The 24,235-nt window shown below is 46.1% G+C and overlaps 1 protein-coding gene and 1 pseudogene across 1 annotated transcript in view; both read left to right on the forward strand.

Moving 5' to 3' along the window:
- LOC6619509 overlaps positions 1-23,969 on the forward strand; it is a 30,757-nt gene extending 6,788 nt beyond the window's left edge. Inside the window, exons 2-3 of the mRNA XM_002043688.2 lie at positions 17,891-18,281; positions 18,464-23,969. Coding sequence (XP_002043724.1) covers positions 18,230-18,281; positions 18,464-20,922 — 2,511 coding nt within the window. The 5' untranslated portion in view covers positions 17,891-18,229 and the 3' untranslated portion in view covers positions 20,923-23,969. The remainder of the gene's footprint in view (positions 1-17,890; positions 18,282-18,463) is intronic.
- LOC116801756 lies at positions 14,153-15,629 on the forward strand (annotated as a pseudogene).
- Positions 23,970-24,235: the final 266 nt, after the last annotated feature.

Raw genomic sequence — 24,235 nt, forward strand, 5'->3', positions numbered from 1 at the left:
TGCTGATTTTTGCGTTATTTATTTTATTATAATACCCTTTACGTTTAACGGCACGATAAGGCATGTTGACTTTGACATTAATTGCTGGCCCAGCCAGATCCTTGGAGTCGGGCTGGAATCGCTGTAGCTCCTCGAGGCAGTTTCCTGCCACTTGAGCACGCATTTTATTGGCGGTCATTAACGTCAGCATCAAGTCTCCGAACGGGGTGGAAAGCGGGTTCCTTGGTTCGGTGCCTCTTGGTTTCTTGGTTTCCCGGGGCCCCATTCGAATTTGTGGCACCCGTGGGTGGCGGAGGCGGAGTGCGGATGTGGTGACAGGTGGCTGAGAGGTGGCCGAGTGGGCGGTGCGATGTGGCTTAATTGCTGATTTGTTGTCTTGGCTGCGTAGCCATTCGGGTAATTGCATTCGTGCGGTAAATATTCGAGACGCCAGCGAGGGCCATTAAATTTAATCACCTTAAAACTAATTCAGGGAAGTCAACTAATTACGCCTGGCTGCAAAACAGGGACAACAATGGAGTGCCGGCCGGCAGATTGGCGAAACGTGTTGATAGTTTCGGATTGTTTTGCAGCGACAATCAAGTGGTCAAGTAGTCATATTTGTCCTTCCACTGGCCATCTGATATTGGGGATATTTTCCAAACAGAAGCTCACACAAACATCCCCTCGCTCGCATTATAATAATAATCAAACAATGGCAATGGCAAAACAATGAAGTTTCATTTTCATAGCCGGCAATTTAGGAGGATCCCAAGTAGCTCTGCCAAATGGTTTCGGCCATTTGCCCACCCGCCCACTGAAATGGCTGAAACTGAGTGCGGGCAGCATTTGTGTGCACTTCTTGTCCGCTAATCCGTAAACCTGGCCATGCTGAAGCCATACAGTCTCAAGGATCCCCGCTCAGTGCTTACAGATACACAGTGCGAAAAGGGCATGGTTCAGCAATTAAGAGTGAAATTGGCCAGCTGCGGAGAACTAATGATGACTTACGGGAAAAGTTTTTAGAGTGTAATCTCCAATATTTCTTTTTTGACTCACCTCTTCCCGACTTTCCTTTGAGTGCATTTGCTTTCCCTAGCTTTTCCGCTGCAGCGTTTCTGCTTTTCCCGCTTTCCACTCCCCTCGCGCTTTTCACCAGCTAGTTGAGTGTCTTAAGCAGTCGCAAACACGCTCATAAATATTCATATAGCTGGGGAGTATTTGCAATTGCTTTGGCTGCTTTCTCCCCCGTCCACGGCTACTTTCTCTTTGTCTTTGTCTTTGCGCTTGTGGAGCCGGGGGCCTTACCTCTGCGTTGACATTGCGAATAGGGGCAGACAATGAGGATAGTTTGTCCTTGTGCGGCGCGCATATGTACATGTCCTTAAGCTGCTTCCGATGGAACACGTGCCTAATCAAATGCCAAATTAAAATGATCTACAGCCGTGTGCGTTTCTTTTCGGCCTTCGAACACCCACTTCCTACCCCCCACACACAGGGAAAGTCACTTGGATTCGCATTTGCCTGTAATCTGGCGCAATCTCCCGAAGACTTCCAGGGATTAGCTTACTAAATGCCAACAATACGAGTGTTGTGTGCTTGTGTTGGCACGGCCTTTACAATTTAACGCACTGCCAAGTTCAAATACACAAAAGGCGGCCAAAAAAACCAGCTAAGTCGGGGGAGGTAGGTGGACCCGCCCACTCACGCCTCTTTTAACAATAATTTACGCAACTTTGCTCCTCTTTTGTAAAAATAAATATATATAACTTACAAAAGCGCCGCAGGGGAGCGACGAACATAGGCCCAGATATTGGGGCAAATTTCGTAGTAAAAGAGCGTTATATTACCACATAAGGAGAGGTCCTGTGGGGGGGAATTCCCAAGGACTGGCTGGCAAAACAATAACCGTACTGCCGAAAACGAAAAACATTTGTCAAAAATGCCACAGCGAACGGAACCAAACCGAACCGAACCGAACCGAGGGCAAAAACTGAACCGAACCGAACTGAAGTGAGCTGAACGGAACCGCAGGACTCTGGCTTTTCAAAGTGGAACAAAACAATCTTTGTTCAATATTTTATTATCGTAATTTAATATTTCGCCAGGCGTCATGTCAACACTGCCGTCGCCGTCCTTTTTGTGCTGCCGACGCTTATTTTTCCGACGCACTGTTTAATATTTATTAAAAAGTCATGTGCGTGCGCTGCATCGCCGGGGAATTACAATACTCGTATTTCCCCCCGGTGGCGGCAAATGAACGAGCCGAAACCGCTTAGCTGGGATTGCGGCTCAATCTGTGACTCTGAGTGGGCGTGTGTGGTTCATCCTTTGGGGTGGACCTCATCTGTTCAACATTTATGAGAGAGCGCCCCCGAAAAAATAACGTTTCGCTGTGAAAAAACAGTGAAGCAATTGAATGTCACACTGCGTATGAGTGATGAATTTCTGCGTTGGCTATGAAGTTTATTACTCATACGACGTGATGCCTTTCGAAATTTATTCCATGGGCCAACAAATGGATAAAGTGCATATGAAACACAATCTATGAAAATATGTAGCTGTTTTGAAGAAATTGAATTAAATCCGGAAGTGTTGTGGCCGAAAAACTTATTCATCACGCATATTTAACGAACAACAACAACAAAGGGAGTTTGAAGTGATTTATCTAAATTTGCACAGAAACACCACCCTAGTCAGTGACTAGGAGGGAGTGTGTGTATCTGTATGTGGTTGCGGCATAAAGTAATTGCTTTCAGGTCTCGTTTTTCGACAGGACCTCGAAAACAGCTGTCGACAGACGCCCCACCAACCAACCAACCAACTCCAGTGTCACCTCGCAAAGGCCTTCTTCCACATAGCCCGTCTGGCTCATCCTGTAATTTCGTTTTTACGTCTTTGAAATTTTGCATTTGTTTCATCGAACGCCTTCATTACATTATATAGGACTGACAAGTGATGCGGAATCGAGCGTTGGCGCTGCACAATGGGGCAAACTGGTGGTTGTGCTTCCTTAGCAAAAAAAAGTATTAATTCAATTATATGGCATCTAGTATTTATTCAATTATATGGCATCTAGTAGATAGCAACACAGAAATTACAATATGTTTATCAACAACTGGTGATCAATTATATTTATACGGCACTAATGAAATAATAAACTTTGTTGATTTCAATTTAAAGATTAAATAGACGAACATATGGCAATTAATTTAGCCGCACTGTCAATTGATTTAAAGCGTTATTGTAATAGAAAAAGTTATCACGCAATTACAACTGTTTTAAACTGAAAACCAAGATCGATAGGCCGATTTTACTTTTGACCATTTACGATGGGCATGGATATACTTTGCGAAAAACCAAGGGAAACGAATCAATGATTAACGCGGCGCTCGATTGCAGAGGTTTTTAATTCCGTCTTTCAACGCGCAGGCCTATCGATTCGATTGATTAAAAAATGAATGATTCCAGCGGCCAGTCACTTTGTTTGCCCTGAATAATTAAGCGATTTTTGCGCCTTTACCGCGCCGCCCGGAGTATATATCCACTCAACTTATACTCAATTAAGTGTTTACTTAAACTGAAAATCAATGTTTATGCCTCATTTACCAATCTTCTGCCCATTGTGCGTCCAAGGAGCAGCTGCGGGGAATGGAGTATCCTGGGAGCACAAGGACGTGGCAGTCGGATGTTGGGATGTTGGGATGTAGGGATGTCGGACTGTCGGGCTGTCGGGCTGTCGGGGATCCTTCGACAGTCACGAAAAGGAATGCATGAGCCGCTCTGCCTGTCATTTAGTATGTAAATTGAGATAAATCGTTTCTCGTGCCTGCCGCACCAGCAGCAGCACATAAACCCACAGCCCTGTACTTACATATACTGGGTGTGTAAGTATATACAGCTTGTTACACATTGCATATATGTATTGGCGCCCAATGTACATAAGGCAAAGTGTAAGTAACACGTCCTTATGCCGCCAACAACAATGGCGAAGGCTCCAAGACCAACGCCAACACCAACACCACCGCACCAGCTGATGTATGGCGAGCGCGGCATACGGTGCGTATGAGTTATTTCCACAGCCGAGGCCCGTTCATATTATTAAAAAAGGCGGCTGAGGCAGCCAGGAAGCCGCGCAGGCAGTGGGCGATGGGCGGGGTCGGGACTTGAGCGTGACGAGCTTTGATGTTTAAATGACTGCAACGGCTGCGGTGGTGCAGCGATATCTGTGGGGCACGGCCTCCATTGGTGCCGCACGCCACTTGAAGCCCTAAGTGCATAATTGACTTAATTAGCCACCAAAACGGCGTTAGTGCAGCTGCAGCAGAAAACCATGAGGTACAGCTCGCCGCTCGTGTGGTCGATGCTCCTTGGAGGTTGCAGGCGCAAGGCTCAAGGACTCCAAAGTTCCGAGTGCCGTTGCACTGCCTCAGCACACGAGTCGAATCTCCGCTAAAGGTTTCACACTTGGAAAAAGTGGTACTCCATTCCACTTCGAGCATGCAGAATCTCTAGTAGTGAAAGTTTATGTATAACAACTTAAATAGAGAATTTAAATCTAATTATCAATGAATGAATAAAGCTATAAAGTTATCCAAAGGTGTTTTTAATTTAAAGTTGATCCATAATAACACTATTCTATTCTTCTGGGTATGAGTTTAGTTTTAAATTGCTTGTTGATCTCGAGTTGGCAAGCACCATAACTTTTGATTAAAATAGTTCCAATGGAACTATGCTTCTAATGGGTTTGCTGTTCCATGGGCATAAGCACATTGCAAACTAATAAGCTAGGCACTGATGTTTTTCTGAGTGCACTATCGCCTTTCGGCTGGCTTTCGTTGTTAGCAAACTGATTAATCGCTAAGCGCTTGGTAAGCACTTTGTACTCTGACCTCCCTTGTTCGTCGTGTGCCCCTCCTTGAGACCCCGTTCCCCAAGACCCCCCCCCATCCCCTCGCGTTCCCCGTGCTTTTCGGTGGTTCCCCGTTTCGGAACACAAATCACGAGAACTACACGCGCCCGTTTAATGCGCTTATAAATTTGTTTTTGCTTTGCAAATTTACTTGGCCTCCGCCTGTGCAAATCACCATCAGCCAGTGCCCCTCCATCGGAATGCCCCTCTTTGGAGCCCACCGCGGCCCCCTTTGGCTGTCGAATGGTGGCTTGTTTGGCGCTGTTGCGCAAAAGCTATCGATTATTTATTCAGAAACGCAACAAACGCAACAAAAGTTGTTCAAATTTCACGTGGTAATAATTTTCGGGAGCTGGGCTGTTAGCATCAGATAGTGTCCTTTGTACAGTGTTGACTGCAGTTAAGTTAATGGGTCCTTGAACTATATTATTTTGGCTTCATAACGCAAATTTGCATTTCGGAAAAGCCATCGCTTACTTTGGGAAATTGCAAGGCTTAACGTGGTAAATAAATTTAGTGCCTTATTCTCTCGACTCCAAAGCAAGTTCTTAATACAATTTCAGCTGAATTTAATTTATTGCCACTGAGTATTTAAGAAATATTTACTAATTTGTATGCTCCTGAAGCTGAAAACTTCTCGGATGAAGCCAACTCGTCTACTTATCTTCCATACAAGTTAATTCCACACGCACAGTTTCCATTCAGAGTACTCTCTTCAGACTTTTCAACGACTCACCTGTCACTTTCACCACCTTTCACTTTTCTCTTCTGGCTTTCGACTACATTACGGAGATTTCCTGTTGACAACTTCCGCATCCTGTTTGAAAGAGCCCATTTGTGCGTTAACTCATCGCCGGCGGTTTCATTCGCCTCGCAGCCTTTGACCTCACTAATTAATTGGCAACTAAAGTTAATTCTATTTCGCCGTAACTTGCATTCATTATCGCCCCGTGCCAGGCCTCACTGTACTTGGGGCCGACGCCACTACGTGATAAGTGCGATTCATTTAGAAGCACACTCTCTTTCCCAAGCTTTAACCCCGAGCCGCCCCTTTTTGTGCGCCCGAATCCATTTATGCACGTCTATGGAGCACCGCCGCCCACTTTTCCGCCCATTTGCCGCCCGCTCGCCGCCCACTTTCCATAGGCCGTTCCACAGCAGGCATGTTTGCCCGGCCGTTTTTGCTGTGCGTTGTTGCTTTCTGTTTATTTGTCTGGATATGTGGGTCGGTAATTGCTTTGCAAAGAAATAGAGCATAACAAATGTTACGTGGCGAAAGTTTATACTCCTCTGGCTATTCCGCCAGTCGAGCAAAATGGGAAAACGACCGCCGAAAATTGGGAAAACTGCGCGAGCCACCGAAACGGAGCAAATGAACCCACTAAGAGCTGTCTCTATAATCGAAGTTTCACTTAGCAAACCCACGAAGTTTGCACCCACCGCTTACACCACCTAGAGCCACCAAATTAGCGCTCCACTGCGCTCACATAGGACCAAAAAAAGGGAAACTAAATACACACGTATTTGTATACACCGACAGCCAGGCATCGCAACAATTTGCAAACTGAATTAACATGCCAACATCCTCAGCAGCCAGGCGACAGCCAACTAACCGAACGAGCACCCGACTAACCCATCCCAGTGCTGCGCACTTTAACTATCCATAATAACCCGAAAAAACAAATTAGAAAATTAAAAATATATTCCAAACTTAAGTTGAATAAATGAAACATCATTCTATGTATGATAACTCGGAGGCATGCCTTCTGCAAGCGGAAAATGTTGACGGGAAACAATGATGAGCTGACAGCACTGGGCCACAGCTCCATCCCCATCTCCATATCCATCCGTTCACCCGCCATCTGGGATGCCCACTAACCACTCGCTGTGCGACACGTTAAAGTTTTAATTTGGCCATTGACGTCACAATCAGTGCTCTGCCATGGCAGAGAATTTGGGGAGTATTATCTCCAGTGCTCCACTCACAGCGCGACGTGCTGATAGGGGGGAGAGGCGAGGGGGCATGGGAGTGGCTTGGAGAGGGGCTGGCTAATTGTTGTGCGTCCACGTCCAGTGTCCGAAACGGCAGTAGAAAATTATAATTTGCATTTATAATTTTATTGACAGTAAAATGTATTTAATTTTCGGGGGCCAATTGGGGGAAACGGAGGCAGCGGAGGAAAAGGGCTGTGCCGCCATTCAAGTCAATGTTTGCTCGCTCTGCCGGCGTCCTCGTCCTCGTCATCATCATAATCATCATCAACTTCAGTGGCAGGAACAGGAACAACAATAAAGCCACCAACAGCAACAGCTGCGTGGAAGTGCGGCATGAAAAATTAAAAAATCTGCAAAATATTTCGACAGCTTTTCGGGCGACGCCAAAATGGCAAACGACGGACACCAGCGGAAACGGCTGACGAGCGACTAAAAGCAGACTTTCCGGGGGCTTGCAAGGGGTTTCCGGCGCTTTCCGGGGGTTTTTGGGCAATGCGGGGCGAAAGCGACCGGGGTGGCAGGAAGCTGAAAGCGAAAATGAAAGGCTAGCGTAAAACTAGAAAATCCTCTTAATAATTCATAAAACTTTGAAAACTACTTAACTCTTAAAACTACTAACTGAATCAAACTAAACTAAAGCGGCTACAAATGCGAGAGCTGCGGAGGATGCTCCGCCAGAAAGGTGCCACCACCAATCTCCATCACACAGGGAAAAAACGTTTGGAAAATGGAGCGAGGTGAACAACCACCTTAGATTTACTCCTTAAATACTACGGCTATTACTATTATATCTAATTCCCTTAACCTACATTGATGTGTGATCGATCCAAAGTCGAAAAGCATTGATTAAATCTTCAAATGGCTGTGCAATTTCTCCCAGTGCAGCTTTCCACTTCAGCTTTTCAGCTGGAGTTTCAGCTTCAGCTGTTCAAAATGCGCGCCGCTGGCGACCAACAAAACTTTTGCAAGTTTGTCGCTCGAGCGAAACTGGGTCCAGGACATGGATGACTTGCAAAGGATTGGGAAGGGTGGGGGCGGACAGGCATCCTGAAGCTGAAGCATCAGCAGCAGTTCATCATATTTACAGCTTTCACTAATTTATTTTGCACAGCCCATGAAAAATGCAGCAACTGCGTCAGTGTCGTTGCCATGTCCTCCGCCATCAGCCGGGTTTCCTTTTCAGATTTTCAGACTTTTGGATTTCCATAGACCAAGACGAAGACCAAGACTGCCCGGCTCTGCCCGGCTGAGATTGCGTATTTATAAGCTAATTTCCAAGCGTCTTACAAATCCTTTCGCCCCCCCAGATGTTGAAACTCAGCCAACTTTCGGGGGCCATTTAAATTTGTGAATGTAACCCGGAGTCTAATTGTTAGATCAGAAGGCCCCGGGAAATGTGTGTGCGCCGGGATGGAGGCCCAGGTGGGCAGGATTTGAATGCGGAGCTGGCCACTCATAAAGCTGGCATCCTCGCTGGCTGAAATAAGTCCGGCGATAGCGAGACTGAATGCCAGATGAAGAAGTCAGAGGAGTCCACTGGCCGGGACATTTTGTAGCTCCGCTCCAGTAATTTGCTTACTCCTCTTCTGGTGTATCATCCTCCTTTCACCGGGTGGTTGGCCTCTTCGCGGATTTCATCAAAGCTCAAAGTTGATGTTTATTGCTTTCTGCCCGCACTCCCCACTTTCCCATTTTCCCATTTCCCGCTATCGCTCAGCTCCCGCATTTCCCCACTCAATCTCGCTGTGTGACAGTGTCTGGCCTTTTCCAATCCTAATTGGGTTAGTTGGTTTGCACTTTGCCGGCAAGTAATTAACACAAGTTGTCGATGCTTAAAGAAGCCAAAAAGAAGTGGTAGTGGAATCATTGAAATTGGACATCGAGTAATTAAAAGGCCTTTGGGGTGCATATCTGACTGCCCGATGGACTGGACGATGTTTTCTGGTGCGGTGATTATGATTGCTCAACTACCGGCAGTCGACCAAATACGAATGGGGTTCATATATCACGGACGGATGCCCCCAGTAGCCATAAATTTGCGGTGGAGCAGTTTGCTGCATTTCGATCGCCATACTGCATACTGGGGTTCATGAAATATGCCACTTTAAATATAGCGAAATAGTTTGGCAAACATGCATTCAAATAGCTGGGGAACAGGGAAACATTATAAACAATTGAAAACAAAGCCTTTGATAACAAATTCATTCCTTACAGTCTTTCCAGCTGTATCGAATTCATTTCTATTACCCTTCCCAAAGAAGAAAAGCAGATTTCGCCAATAGATTGCTGCAATGTGCCTTTGTTCGCCATAACAGAGATATCCGATTAAACATTTAATTAGCTGTTAAATGAACCCTTTGAAAGACCCTGGTGGCCGTCATCATCGAGTATCATCATCATCATTTGGGCCAGATTTCCCATCGGCCACTCCGATTTCTTTCATTTTCATTTTCATTTGCACTCGCAATCGACGAATGGGTTTTCAAACGTTTGACACATAAAACCATTTTGTGACTCATTAAAGCCGGCAATGTCGCCCATTGTGGGCGTGGCAAATGTGAGTTAATTACACAACGAACACAGACACACACACCCACACAACTGCACAGGCAACCGAAAGGACATGCTGAAAACAAAGGTAACGCTCGATTGAATGGAAAAGGGTTCGGTTGCCAAAGTGGACTCCAAGTGGATGCCGATGCCGATGCCGATGCCAATCCCCATCCATTCCAAGTCCAAGTGGCCAGCGGAGAACCCAATGCACGTATTAGACCAGACGGCCAACGAAATAAAAAGAGAAATAAAAGTTAAATAAAAATGTCGGAGAGGAACTTTTCGCACAATCGCCGTCCGATTCGTTCCGCCCATCGACCACCTCCCACCACCCACTCGTCCTTCGCTCCAAGAGCATTTGTTGGTAATTTGCAAATCGCCAAATGATCCACGGAACTTTAACTGCCAGCCGCCAAGGGAATCCGAAAGCTGCCGCCGAATGTCCTTCGTTTTGCTTCTGTTTCTTCAATTCTCTTCTTATTGCGGCAGAGATGCGCTTTCTATCCTGAAAAGAGTAATATATACTTTTAGGACACATTTATTTTTCACACATTAAACATTCATTACTTGCTGTTTTTTTTCAAAAACAAAATGGTTCAATTGAATACGAGGAGATATAGAGGTTATATTCATTTTTAAATTGGCCACGGAGTGCCATTAGGCACAGAGCTCTCTGGCAAAGGCCAAATTACCATCACTGGTCCAGCTGCCGTCTCTGTCTCGGAGTATCCTTTCTGTATCCTTTTTAATATGCAGGCGCTTAAAAACCGCTTAATATTCTTCCGCATTGCTTTGGCCGCATTCAGAGGCTGCGGTTGCGGAGAGCCGAGCTTCAGACGGCCGGCGAGGGAAATAGTTGGAGCGGGCTGATGGGTGCAACTAATTTACGGGGTGGCCAGGACACCCGGGCACATAGGATGCCCAGGCTGCCAGGACACAGGACTCACTGAACGGCAGCATCTGGCGGCATCCAAGTAAATGAATATATGAGTATATGCGAACGGAATAGCTGCAGTTCCTTTTAGCAAACGGCAAGTCAACATCCCTTTTGGTTATTCAAGGCATTGTTGTTGCAGATGCAGGGGCAGCGTATTCAGGAGCAGGAGCAGCAGCAGCAGGACTCGCAGGAGCATTTTGTTTGCTTAGCACACTTCGCTCAATGGACGCAGCAGGATGTGACTGCTGTGCAGCTGTGGTAATAGATCGCCGGCCTCGTCCTTTCTTATCTGCCGGGACACAACATTTGTCGCCCACCTTCTCTGCTCCGCCCGTCTTTTGATTATTCTTCCTGCTGTCTCAGTGCTGCCAGGACATCAACTTTTTAAGTCCTGGCGAATATTAGTTGCCAAGGTTTTGTGCAATATGCCTGCCCGTGATTGATTGCCTTCTTTCGCTTAAACTCTATCCAAAACGTTGGATTTAAGTAGTTCCTTGAAAATTTCCCAAAAATCAGGAAATGGTTTTGTCTTTATATTGATATCTTGTTGTCAGATGTACCTTACCTTGATGTTCCTCCTTAAACGAGCATTTTCACGATAACTATTGTAAAAATGGTCAAAAAATGGTCCAACTTTTTATTTTTTGAAAATTTTAGCAAAAAATTGTGATGTAACCCCTTATAAAAATATCAAAAAACGGCCCAAAAATTAATTTTCTTGGATCCGAAAAAAAGTGCCACCGATCATTAGCTGGTGTCAACAGCTATTCAAAAAGGCCATTCTTTCCGCTGTTGGTCAAAATATGTCCGAGTTATGTACAAAAACCGTCACCTTTTGCCTCGATATGCTCCCAAAACCAAAGTTTTCTCCATAACTAAGCGAAAAATAGTTCGAAATTGAATGGGAATACTCTGTTATGTTTTTAAAAGTATTCCCTGTCAATTGGGATACCAATTTACAACTTAAAAATTTTTGAAATTTTTTTCAATAAATTGTGATCTGGCTAAAAGTGGTATTAATAGTTAACTAATGCTTGCAGCTGTCGGAAAACGTTTTTTTTTTCAGCTGTCAGTAAAATTCTCGATTTTCACTCAAAAAGCCTTTTTAATGGATTTTCGGTCCAAACAAAAGTACAAATGGCCGAAAAAAAACATTTCTGACATAAATGTTTTAGTTCTACATTCCTTAAGCACTTGACAAATCTCCATCGAAGAATTCTTTTTTACTTAATGACAAAATAAATTGGATTTATATTATATTGCCTTCCTGTTGCAACTGAGTTGCATTATAAAAACCAGACACCACTGCTGTTGTTTGCTGTGGCATCTTCCCATTTTCTTCAGCCCATTTCCGGCGCTGCAGTTGCTCCTTGCCGCTTCCGTATTGTTTGCATTGCAATTGTCCTGGCCCTGCTCCTGTTGGTCGTCCTCCTGATTGTGGTCCTGGGCAAAATATGAGCACCGCCGCCATCATCATCGTCCTGGCATGCAGGCATCCCGGCATCCTGGACGGCATCCTTCGGCTCGTTTGTGTGTGCCTCTGTGGTTCTACACAAATATACTGATGGCTCGCAGAGTGCTCAGTGTGCACAACATACTGGACATGGCATACGCATGCAAATCCGGGGAATACCCTCACCCCCGCCCGCCGCCTTCCCCGAAAATTGTGTGCTGAGGTCATGTCGCTGGCGTCGCCAGTTGCAGCAGCGGCAACAACAATGCAACAATGGGGCAGCAACTGACGACTATAATGTCTGGCCGGACTCCACACCCCTCACTCGCCTGGGCGGCATCAACTCGAATGGTCTCGCAGTTGTAAAGCTGCCAAGAGCAGACCGGCATGCGCAGCTGCAGCAAACGCAACAGCAGCGGCAGCAGCAGCAGCAGCAGCATCCAGCGGCAGCAGCTCGAGTTATAGGTACAGCTGCTGCCCAAAACGGAATTGCAGCAAAACCACCAGGACGACGATGACAAGGATGGCAAGCAATTGTAAGCTCTGACAGCCAAACAACAGTGGCAACAACAATGCGACCAGCAACACGACATTTGCGAAATGTTGATCTGCGGTCTAGGCCGAAATTGAGATACTTTCCTCGCAAAAGGGAAAATAATAATGGGCATTTTTGCCGGCCGGTCACTGGTGTGTGCATTATGGTTTTAAGTGGGCTTCAATCAATTAAGTCCGTCAATCAACTTGACACAGCTCATATTACGGGCTACACTGGTGACTGTTGGGACTGATGCGGATTGCCCATCGATGAAATGTGTTATTAGATGTTGACACAACGCTACTCGTTATATATGTACATATATTGATTCCTTGAAAAGCCATTTGAATGAGGTTCATCATTGCATCTTGTTGGAATGGAAAAGTAAATATATCGCGTTCAATCCTCGACTGGCATCTCAAATTGCATCTCTATGAAGAGCATATCAATTCAACGGAAATCTTCACTGAAAACATATTGCCCTGTGTTCAGAGAAAATTGTAATTTTCCAATTAAACCAAGTAGAGGACAAACTGCGGGGAGGGCTGGAAAAACATTGCTATTTATAAGCTGCCAATAAGCCAACTCAATCAATACCGCCTTTCCTATTAACACAGAAATGGTAAATTGTAAATGGCAAATGGTGAATTTCCAGCGAACCAACAGGGCGGCTACTCGTTATTGTTGACAAACTGTTAAATAACTGTTTGCACGCACTGTTGCATCGAGTTGATTCGAAACTGAAACGAAATGAAAATATAATGAATGGGTAGCTGAGATCGAAGGCCTGCTCCTGCTCTTGCTCCTGCTCCTGATGCTCCTGATGCGGACGCCAATTAGGTCTAATTTCAATTGCAGGTTTGAATTGATTAGAAGTTCCCAGATAAATTGGAAGCCTGCTCGGCAAGACAATAGTTTCAGCTGAGCCGTGCGCGGGGTATTATTTATGCGGCTCACAATGGACGACGTACCTCCAATTCAATGCGTTTCGGAAGAAACTCGTTGCCCCGCATTGCCGGAGCAAGCCTGGCAGGTGGCTGATTACGGACCGATTTTATTGATTCCCCAGGGGCCAGTCCATTGTTTTGGCTTCAATAATGGACCAGATAGCTGCGAGTGTGAGATGGAAGCTTTCGATCCCCTGCACACCGAAAAAAACCTATCCAGAACTGGGAGCAATCATAAGATTACACATGATTTGCATGTGAGACTACTGCCACTTAGTCGGGAATTTCATCAGCTATGCCTGACCATCAAGGTTTCTCCACCCAGAAGACCATTAGTTTCTTTCTGTGTAATCCTAGCACAGCTCATGATAAATTTACAATGCTCCGCATGCAAAGGCCACGGCGAACAATAACAATTGCACTTGCTGGCACTCCGGCGACGCAGGAGCAAGGCACATGTTTATGTCCTTCTCCGCCGTACAGCTCCTGCCCCAGAAGCCCCGGGCTGCTTGGCTAAGGCGAATGTCCTGTTTCTCGTTTTCGCACGTACAATGTGCTGCACTTGCACTCTGCCCCCAGATAATTGCATTGCCCCCGTCCATAAGTGTCTGCTGCTGCCATCACGCCATCGTGCCATCCTGCAATCCTGCCATCTTGTCCCGCGTCCTTCGTCGTGCGTCCTGCGTCCTTGCTCTTTGCGGAGTTTTGTGTATTTATGAAAACCATTTCCGGGCGGCAATAAAACTGAACACGGTCAACGTCAGCGGCATCTAATCTTGGCCTGGCGGCGCTTCAAGTGCCATTAATTTTGCTTGTTTTTTCCCTGTGACATTTTCCGATTATGTGCGGATTTGTGGCACGACGGACGCCCCGATCCACTTTGGTGCCCAAGGAAAAGTTTGCAATTTACACTTCGGAGACGGCTGTCCTTGAAAGATTGGCGAGTCCATGGTCCTGGTCTTAACAAGGAAAAACAAATAGGCCACCCGATGACAGGCGATAAGAGCAACCTACTCGTGTTCTTGTACTATTTCTTTTTTTTTTTGTATTTGTTTTTGCCATGCAAGTGCCACGCCCCCATCCGCCGCCACTTGGCGCTGCCCGGAAAAGTTCCGCCCCCTTCTGGATTTGCCTTTTTGTTAATGTTTGCTCAATTTAAAAACTTTTCCATCGCCATTTGCATTTGCACGCACATTCGCACGTGCTTATGCAACAGCGAAACAATTGGAGGAAGCGGGGCGGGCGGCAGGTGGGCGTGGCAGGAGCGGCGGAGAAAGTGCTCAGCCAGGCGGCAAAGAAACCATTTGCATACGCACAGGGGCTCAGACCCAAGGGGATTCCAACGAAGAGTCCGTTGGGAGGTTGAGCCAAAGGGAGGCAAAAGTCGAAACGTGGCCTGATCTTTGTTCCTTAGACTTGAAATATTTAGGCAAAATATATTTTGGGTAACTTAAATGATTTAAAGGTATCGAATAAAATTTGCATAGCATTTAATCATTATTTGACGAATATGTTAATATCTGAGGGCTGCTTTCCCAGAGTTCGATTGACGTTTCATGTAAAAATCCCTTTATCTTGCGTGTAGCGCTAATCAAAACAGCGCAACGCCTAAAACCTGTCGCAGATTGGTTGCATAAACAAATAGATAACCGCCTCGCATTTGCATAATCCAAAAAAAAAGCTCGAATAACCCCGGCGGTGACCTACGCCCCTGGCTACGCACAATGAAGGCAGCGGAAGGAAAGTTGGGCAGAAATCGGAATGAAAGAAAAAAGCGGAAAAGTTTAGTTTTTGTTTTTAATTTGGTAATGCAGCACGGAGCATGGCCTCCAATTGTTGGTCCTGGACAAGGACTTTTTCCTGTTTTCCGACAATTACATTTGATGAAGTTTTACAAATGAGCGAGGCGTGGTCGCGCTGCGGGGCGGACATTTAGTTAACTTTCGGCCAGCTGAAATTGAAATTGAATTCCAATTGTCAAATGGAATTGTATATGACCAACGAAAAGGAGCGCCAAAAAACGCCAAAAACTAGAATGGCAATTTATTCGTGGAGGTGGGTTATAATGGATTAAGGTGGAAACGTGCATTTTAAAGTTTAAAGGAATAATGAATTACGATGGGTTATGCTCATAATGCATTATTAATTCGGGTGCAGTGGAATGGTAAGGCTTTTAATTCGGTTATAATCAATTCTTTTAATTCCGCATAACTGCGTTTCAGTCAACATTGTGTTGCCAATATGTGCACAAAAGTAAAGTTTTAAATTCTGTCGCTCAATTTCACAGTGACTTTACATCATATCCTGGCGGGATGTGAACCAAGCGAACTAATTACGAGGATGGACTATTTCCATCTTTGGCTTCAATATTGTATGTATTTGATTTCCTCGCTGATTCGACTGGCATTCTCCGAGTTCCAGGTCCACTTAATTTACCGCCGTATAATTGCTCATACGCACTGTTGCATCTGTTTGGATTTGAAGCCCGAAATCAATTTGCAGCTAAACTGCCGCAGATTATCTTGAATTGGATTCGAAATCAAATTGGCAATTGCCAAGTACAGGTTAACAATTACCGGCCATTCCGGCAGATTAGCCAGATACCAAAAACCAGATAACCAGAGTCGAGTCCGAGTCCGAGTCCGAGTCGATATTTGTCTGAGTTTGGCAGAGGGAAAATGCCATATCTTTCTGGGCCATCTCCCATATGCTGCAACTGGAACCCCATGTCTCTGTGGCATCAGTTAATTGATTTGCTTTACGACTGCGGCTGCAGTCAGTGCTCTTGCCACATATTCCTCCATAATATTTTTTTAATATTGTTGCGCGCTTTGGCTGGCCTCCTTTTGGCAATTGGCCATCAAATTAGCTTTGCTTTTTTGGTCCACTGTGCCACATTTATGAATATCAACGAACCTGTGAGTGCCGCTGCGGTTCCAGCCAGAGTGTCCCCTAAGTGCCTCCATTCCCGCATTATCTTCACTGGGAAAAATCTCTGGAGAACCGAAATGTCCATTTAGTTTGTAGATATATCTGGGAATAACTATCTCAAGTAATATATAATGCGAGCTTTATCACCAATCCAATTTAATGTTGGTTGTTCGAGTCTTAAAGTAGTTCGATCAGTGAACGAATGTACTTTATGTTTCAAAGCGATCGAATGCCATTATTTGTGTTTCCAGTTCCCGGTTGGGAATCAAAGTCCATAAAATAATATACCATTTTCTATCTGTGTGCTCATAAAGCGGCAAAAATAAAAGTGTCGACGATTGGGAGAAGAGTGGAAAATACGAAGGGGCGAGGAAAAGCGGTCTGAGGCTGAGGAAAAGCCAGCAATTGCAACTGCCAACTGCTGCTGCTGCTGCACTGACACAGGAAATATTATCCGCATTGCCAGCAACGAGCGATGAGCAGAAATTGAGGCTGCCAAGGTTTTGGCCCGGCTTTGTGGGTCGTCCTTTCCGAAGAGGGATCCTGGTGGGTGGCTGGGTGCCGTCAGGACAAAGCGCAAAAGCGGCCAAGTGAATTCTCAAATACAAATTCAAATGGCAAATTGACAAATGAACCTTTTGAGCTTTTTACGTTTTCATTGTCTGTCTGTATCTCCTAGTTTGCCAGTGGAGCGGATTCATCCTCATGCGCTGTTGGGTGGGCCTTCTAGGGGCAGGTGGAGATGGGTGTGAGTGATCCAGGAAACCGAGGGCAAAGCGAATGTGGCCCAGCTTCGGTTGGCAACAGTAAGTGCGGTGTAGATTGTGTTAAATTAGGCACTTTCTGTTGAGCTAAATTACTTTTATGCCAGAAAGGAGCACTACACAGGGAGTAACTTCATACGCAGTGTTACAAGTGTCTTAAGCCGAGGTAAATTTGAAGTCATCAACACAGTGGTGGAGCTCTGGTTCCTTCTCCAATATTATTGACTAAGCTCTTGAAGGGGCTTGCATAATGGGTTTATAATTAATATACAAACGTACAGCCCAGTTACAATTATAGTATTTTCTGCAGTGAATGATGAACCTGCCCTCCCAGAACCACCTCGGAATCGCTTCGAGTTGGCTTTTTTCCAGTTCAGTCCCGCTCCTTTTCATTCAAAAGAAGTGCAAACAAAACCCGAGGGGGAGCACAAAAGTAAAAACCATTCGACAGGCTATTGATGCTGGTTTTGTAAAGATGCCGATGCCAATGCCGATGCCGATGTCGATGCCTATGAAAATGAGAATGAGAATGGAGCTGGCCATGGGAATGGGCAAGGGGATGGGAATATGGGTGGCCAAGGGTATTGTGGGGAATGCCCCGAGTTCGAGCCTGAGCCCCTGCGGGTTTTGGTTGCCGCTTTGTTGTGCCGTCCGGCTGGACGTACAACAAATTACAAAATGTTGTTGAAAGGCGATTTTAAAGCCCCGGCCACTTGGCACCGCCACCACCCACCCACTCTATTCAGAGGCCAAAGCCGAACTCGGTAAACAGAGATTACAAATGGGCCAAGTGTGGGTGCAGTAGGAACAACTAGAACTACACAACTACAATGGGCATTGTTGGCCGCTCACGCTAATACCGGATTCTCTTTTACATTTTGCAGATTTAAGAATTCCTAAAAGGATACCAGCAGGAGGACGAGCAGCAGCAGCAGAAGGGCCAGGAGGAGGAGCAGAAGGCACCCACAAGGACCAACTTTCCACTCGAAGCGAATTAAAAGAAAAGAACTCAGCCAAACTGGAGGCGGAGGGCAAAAAACGGCAAAATCAATAGTGCCGAAGAAATGTGGCCAAAGTGCTGAGTAATGTGGAGTAATGGAGACCTTTTTGCTGGCGGCGGCAACATGATGTGAAACATGGCAATCGAATCAGCCAAAGCCATTTAGGGTCATCAATTGCCAGGGTAGTGGAAAATCGGCAGCAGGAGCCCCGAACGAAGCCATATGCATCGCAGCATGGAGCGGAGGAGGAGCGGTACCCCGAGGACTCTGCCAGGTGAGTTGTCATTCCCAGGCAGCAGGTGCCACGCGCCCAAATAGATGGTCAATACAAAGGAAAGCCACTGCAGATTAGCTACGTACATATACATGTGTATATGATCTTAGACCCCTGTTTTTATATCGCTATGTGATTTATAAGTAATACATTTAAATTCGTTTTCCTCATTTCTCCTTTAGTCTGCTGGATTCTGCTGTGCCTGGTGGCCTGGACTGTGGCAGATGACTGGTCCCTGAGTTGCGCCTCCAACTGCACCTGCAAGTGGACCAATGGCAAGAAGTCGGCCATCTGCAGCTCCCTGCAGCTGACCACCATCCCGAACACCCTGAGCACAGAGCTGCAGGTGCTGGTGCTCAATGACAACCACATCCCGTACCTCAACCGGGAGGAGTTCTCCACTCTGGGGCTGCTGAACCTGCAGCGTATTTACCTCAAGAAGTCCGAGGTGCAGTACATACACAAGGAGTCGTTCCGCAATCTGAAGATACTGGTGGAGATCGACCTGTCGGACAATAAGCTGGAGATGCTCGACAAGGACACCTTCATGGGGAACGATCGTCTGAGGATACTCTATTTGAATGGCAATCCCCTCAAGCGCCTGGCGGCGTATCAGTTTCCTATTCTGCCCCATCTGCGTACCTTGGACATGCACGACTGCCTGATCTCCTACATCGATCCCATGTCCCTGGCCAATCTTAACCTGCTGGAGTTCCTCAACCTAAAGAACAACCTGCTGGAGAGCCTGAGCGAGTACGTGTTCCAGCACATGGCCAATCTGAAGACGCTCTCCCTGGAGGAGAATCCCTGGCAGTGCAACTGCAAACTGCGAAAGTTCCGCGGCTGGTATGTGAACAGCCGACTGAGCTCCGTGAGTCTGGTCTGCAAGGGCCCTCCGGCCCAGAAGGATCGCACCTGGGACAGCGTGGACGACGAGCTCTTCGGCTGTCCGCCGCGGGTTGAGATCTTCAACAATGAAGAGGTGCAGAACATCGACATCGGGAGTAATACCACCTTTAGCTGCCTGGTGTACGGCGATCCCCTGCCGGAGGTGGCTTGGGAACTGAATGGGAAGATTCTGGACAACGACAACGTGCTCTTCGACTCGGAGAGCATCGCCTCGGATAAGCTGTGGAGTAATCTCACCGTTTTCAACGTGACCAGCTTGGATGCTGGAACCTACGCCTGCACGGGCTCGAATTCCATCGGCAGAATGACGCAGAACATCAGCATCTACCTCAGCGAGATCGTTCAGCATGTGCTGGAGAAGACGCCGGAGACCTTCTGGTACTTTGGCCTTATCATGGGCATCTTCGGAACCGTCTTTCTGCTGATCTCCATCTCGTTTGTGGTCTGTCTCTGCAAACGCACCACCCGCCAGCACCGTCATGCCAACAAGGCCGGCGTGAAGTCGAGTGTTAGCTTCAATGACCAGGAAAAGAAACTTCTCGACTCGAGCGTCACCACGACCACCAATGATCGCGGTGACAGCTATGGCATCGACAACCAGCCCACTTCCATCGGTATGAACAAGGGGGACTCGGCCGGAATGGGCTTCAACCAGATAGAGATCCATGCGGTGGAGAGTCATCGGCATGGAAGCATGTTGGTGCAGCAGCAGCCGCAACAGCAACAGGTTGCAGGTGGTGGTGGAATGCGGCAACAGCTGATGCAGGTCAAAGATCCCACCTGCGGCATGATGAGTGTGCCCACCTCAATGGCAGGCCATGCCCACTCGCATCCTGCCCAGATCTCTGAGGAGTTCCCGCTGAACGTGGGCGTCTTCCCACCGCCCCCAGAGTTCTGTTCGAACATTGTCCCGAATCCAGCGTTTGGGGGCAACATCTTCATCCGGGTATCCGTCACACAGGACATGCTGGATGGTGCGGACCTGAACATGTATCCAGATTTGCTGAACATTCCGAAGAGGATGCAGGACGTACAGGAGAGTGGTGCTGGTGCAGTCGCCGTGCCCGAGGGTCAGTTTGCCACTCTGCCGAGACACACAGCCCGGAGAGGTATTCTCAAGAAGGACACCTCCTTGCAGCATCAGCAGCATCAGCAGCAGCAGCAGCATCAACATCAACAGCAGCAGCAGCAACAGCAGATTCAGCAGCAGCAGCACCAGCAGCTGCAACAGCAACACCAGCCATCCGGACTCTACACACATGATGAAATCGTGACCTACAACCTGGAGGCCAGTGGCTACGACCCCCACCAGTCGGCGTACCACAGCAATGCCATGGAGCTGCCTCCTCCGCCGCCGCCGCCCGCCGTAACAGCGGTGGTGCAGTGCCATCACCCGAGTCCCAGCAACTGCGCCAGCTGCATCAACAATGCGCCGCCACCGCCCTCCGCCTGCCAATCGCCGCCCGTCGAGGTGACGCCCATGAGGCCGCTGGACAGCTCCGCCTACCCCAAGTACGACAACATGGGTCGGCGGATCACCGCGAGCGGAGGACTCGGTGGATCCAATCTGTCGCTGCACGACGAGGAGCGCTACGAAAACGAGACGCTCTTTGGCCAGGCGGAGAGTCAGACCAAGGGAATGCCGGAGCAGTCGCAGGATCTTCACCAGCCGCAGGAGGTGACTCAAGGCCAGGACAAGGGCGGCGGTCCTGGCGAGTTCGTGTCGCTCTAGTATTACGGTACCCAGGTGTAAATAGGTCAATAGATTCGTGTCCCCAGAAACCCTTGGCAATCGTTTGGTTCATATCAGTTTGAGAAACGAGTGCTCTAAATGAACATATGTATATGTAGCGACCTACACAATCTATTGACTGCATCACATTCACATCTGAGGAACATAGAACCAACAAGAAATGCAGACAGGATCTCGATTGGGTTTTCATTATTGGGGACTAAACCAGCCATTAAATGGAAATCCATATGAGACTGTCGTGTCACATCCCAATCAAAATTATAGATTTCGAAAATGTTGAGTTAACAGCGAGGCGAGCAAGGACAACATTTATTTTCCATTCGGATTGCACTCTCAGACTAGATACCGTTACAGAATATACTTCTAATTCATACTCCATTAGAGTCCCAATCCTAGCTAGCATTTGGTAGTAGTCCCCTCGAAGCCTGCACCTTCATAGAGGTCGACAGCGGTGTATTCTAAAAGGTATAGCGACCAAAACTGATCTTCATAAGGTGTATAGTACGATTAATCGCAAATGTATTGGACCCAAGATGGTCGAGTCTTAGACATATTGCTTCTGGGGTGCTAGAGTTTTAGAGACGAGTCACTGAATAGGATTAGATTGGTATAGGATGGTGTGAGACGCGGAACTCAAATCTCTAGGCATGCATATATATATATATGAAACGTTAGCCAGATCTATTACGCCCCATATAATCGCCCTTATAATCCTCGATGTGCATTGGATATATAAATACTTTATCTAGTTTTAGCCCCTCACCCCGTAAAATAGTTCCTTTCTTGTACATATGTAAATGTATTCCTAATGCTTAAGGACTTTTAAATCAAAATAATTTTATGCTCACTACCCGAAAAGTATCGAAAAGTATCGAGAGTATATATCACAGAGTCGTGCCAAATGTTTTTAAGGTCTGTTTTTAACCCGTTAGCCCATGCGATTGTTTAGACGTGTTACTTAAGCGTAGTATTTGCTGAACACTTAGTACCTATGATTTAGTCAATCTCAGATGTAGCCCACGCCCACTATCCTAGCATTCAGATTAGAACACATTCGGTTCCTCTCCGTTTTCCCCCTCGAAGTCCTGCAAGTAGATCAAAACTATATCTGAATAGGGTACGACATTAACATTTACGCAACATAATATCTATACATGTATGTATATGTACATCTGCATATGTTTGTACTTGTGTGTAATCTGGATGTAGAGAGAATGAAAAGCAAATACGACCGACCCAAGCGAGGCTATATCGATGTGTATATCTTATATATAGTACATATGCAATGTAAACATTTATCGAGATCCATGTTTGTAGAGGAGAGAGAGAAAGAGAGAGCACACGAGAACAGAGGTCGCGCATTAAATGGATTTTTTGTGTCTGTAGAAAGTTTCAAATTCGAGCTTGGTAATGTAAAAGTAAGCTATAGAAGTCAATATAAGTACACGATAAATTCCTCTTACATGACCACGCCCACTCGCCGCCCCTTCGCATGATAAATGTGTGAATGCAAGCATGCATGTGTGTGTGTGTCTGTATGCGCGTGTGTGTGTGCGGAATAATTAAACACATGAATGCAATGAATTACTATAATAATTATGGGAAAGTATGCAGGCAAATATTTGCACAACTTCCATGAGATTTTTAACCCCTTCACCCCGTAGTTATCCGTTATTTGTTTTATCGCCGTTGTTGTTTAATGTGTGCCGAGTGTTTCCAGCGAAGGGATTTTTGTATTTTGCTATTATGAACTGAACCAGAGCAAATTTGCACGGCACACACAAAGCACGGCAAACACGGCATTCTAGTTTAATCCGCATATAATTTAACTGAATTTCCCTGCGTACCTCATTTTTGACAGCGCAAAGTGGATGATTCAATCAAAAGCATTACTCGCCCGCTCTAATGGACGCATCTAAATCTGAATCTGAATCTGAAACAGGAACAGATACAGATACAAATACTTTGGCGGGAGGGGCGGACCCTGTACATAGGCCATTTTAATTACATCATACTCGCGCAGACAGAGCCAATATTTTATTCATTTTAAATCGTTTTAACTAATTAAAACCAAATGGAAACCGCCAACTGAGCGAGAGCAAAGACAAGTGTAAACACGCAAATAGAGTAATGGGTAATGAGAATAGCGAGAGCCCGACTAGAGAAAATTTAAACTATGCTTTTAACTAGGTCTCCCATTTGCTATTTACCATTTTCCATTCACCATTTCCCAATTTCCACTTTCCACTGCCACGACCGCTACGCGTTTTTCCGGACGGAGATGGAAATGTAACTATGATTTTAATTACTCAGCTTGAATGCAAATGGAAGGCGCCCACAGAACCAGATAACTAGATGCGAAACGTATCTGCGAGTCCGGGTATCCACGTATCCACGTATCCACGTATCCACGTATCTGCGTATCCGACTGTCTTGCTGTTTGGGTATCTGCATCTGTTGGCGTTGCATGTGGCATCTATTGAGGGGCCGAGGGAGCGGCAAAATTAACTTTTTATGAGCGCTGCGAAGTGCTGCCAAAATAAATTAAATTCGAATGATGAATAGTAGTAACAAATTTTGTACAATACCATAAAAACATTGCATTGCACATTGCATTTTAACTTGAATTCCATTCGAATGTTGAAATTAGCCAAATCCTACGAGCCGCACAGAATCTGAACCAGAATCCATCACGAACTCGTATACGCATTTATAAATACAAAACATCCCGACAGGACACGAGCCCACTTGTGGACAGGACGCACGGATACGGACATGGACACGGACGTGGACATGGTCATAGCGACGCAGACGGACACGGAGACGAACAGGACAGACCGGAAGGAGCGGACGTTGAACAAACAATATAACCGAGAATACATTGTAATAGCATTAATAGATTGTCAAGCTTTATTACACACTATATTAACATAGATGGAATAATAATAATTATTATTATTACTGTAATAATACGAGTAACAGAAGAACACAAAGAGAAATATGAATAAATTTAATAAAACCAAAAACAAAGCCTTTGCATACATATTGTGCTATATGCTCTGCATGCATCATGCTCGTTTTTCCAGCCCAGCTCAGTTCGGCATTCAGCATACCGTTATTACAGCCTCGTCGCACAAGAGGAAAAACAAGGCCGAACGAGGGGGGAAAATCGATTTGATGACATTTCCATAATGGAAAACTTCGCTGCAGTCAAATCAATGTCTCTTCCTGCGCACTTGATGGAAAGTTCTCGCCAAACACTGCAGCCAACTTCCTCAATATCCTAGGTCCT

The sequence above is a fragment of the Drosophila sechellia genome, chromosome 3R (assembly GCF_004382195.2).
Source record: "Drosophila sechellia strain sech25 chromosome 3R, ASM438219v1, whole genome shotgun sequence".
Classification (NCBI taxonomy): Eukaryota; Metazoa; Arthropoda; class Insecta; order Diptera; family Drosophilidae; genus Drosophila; species Drosophila sechellia.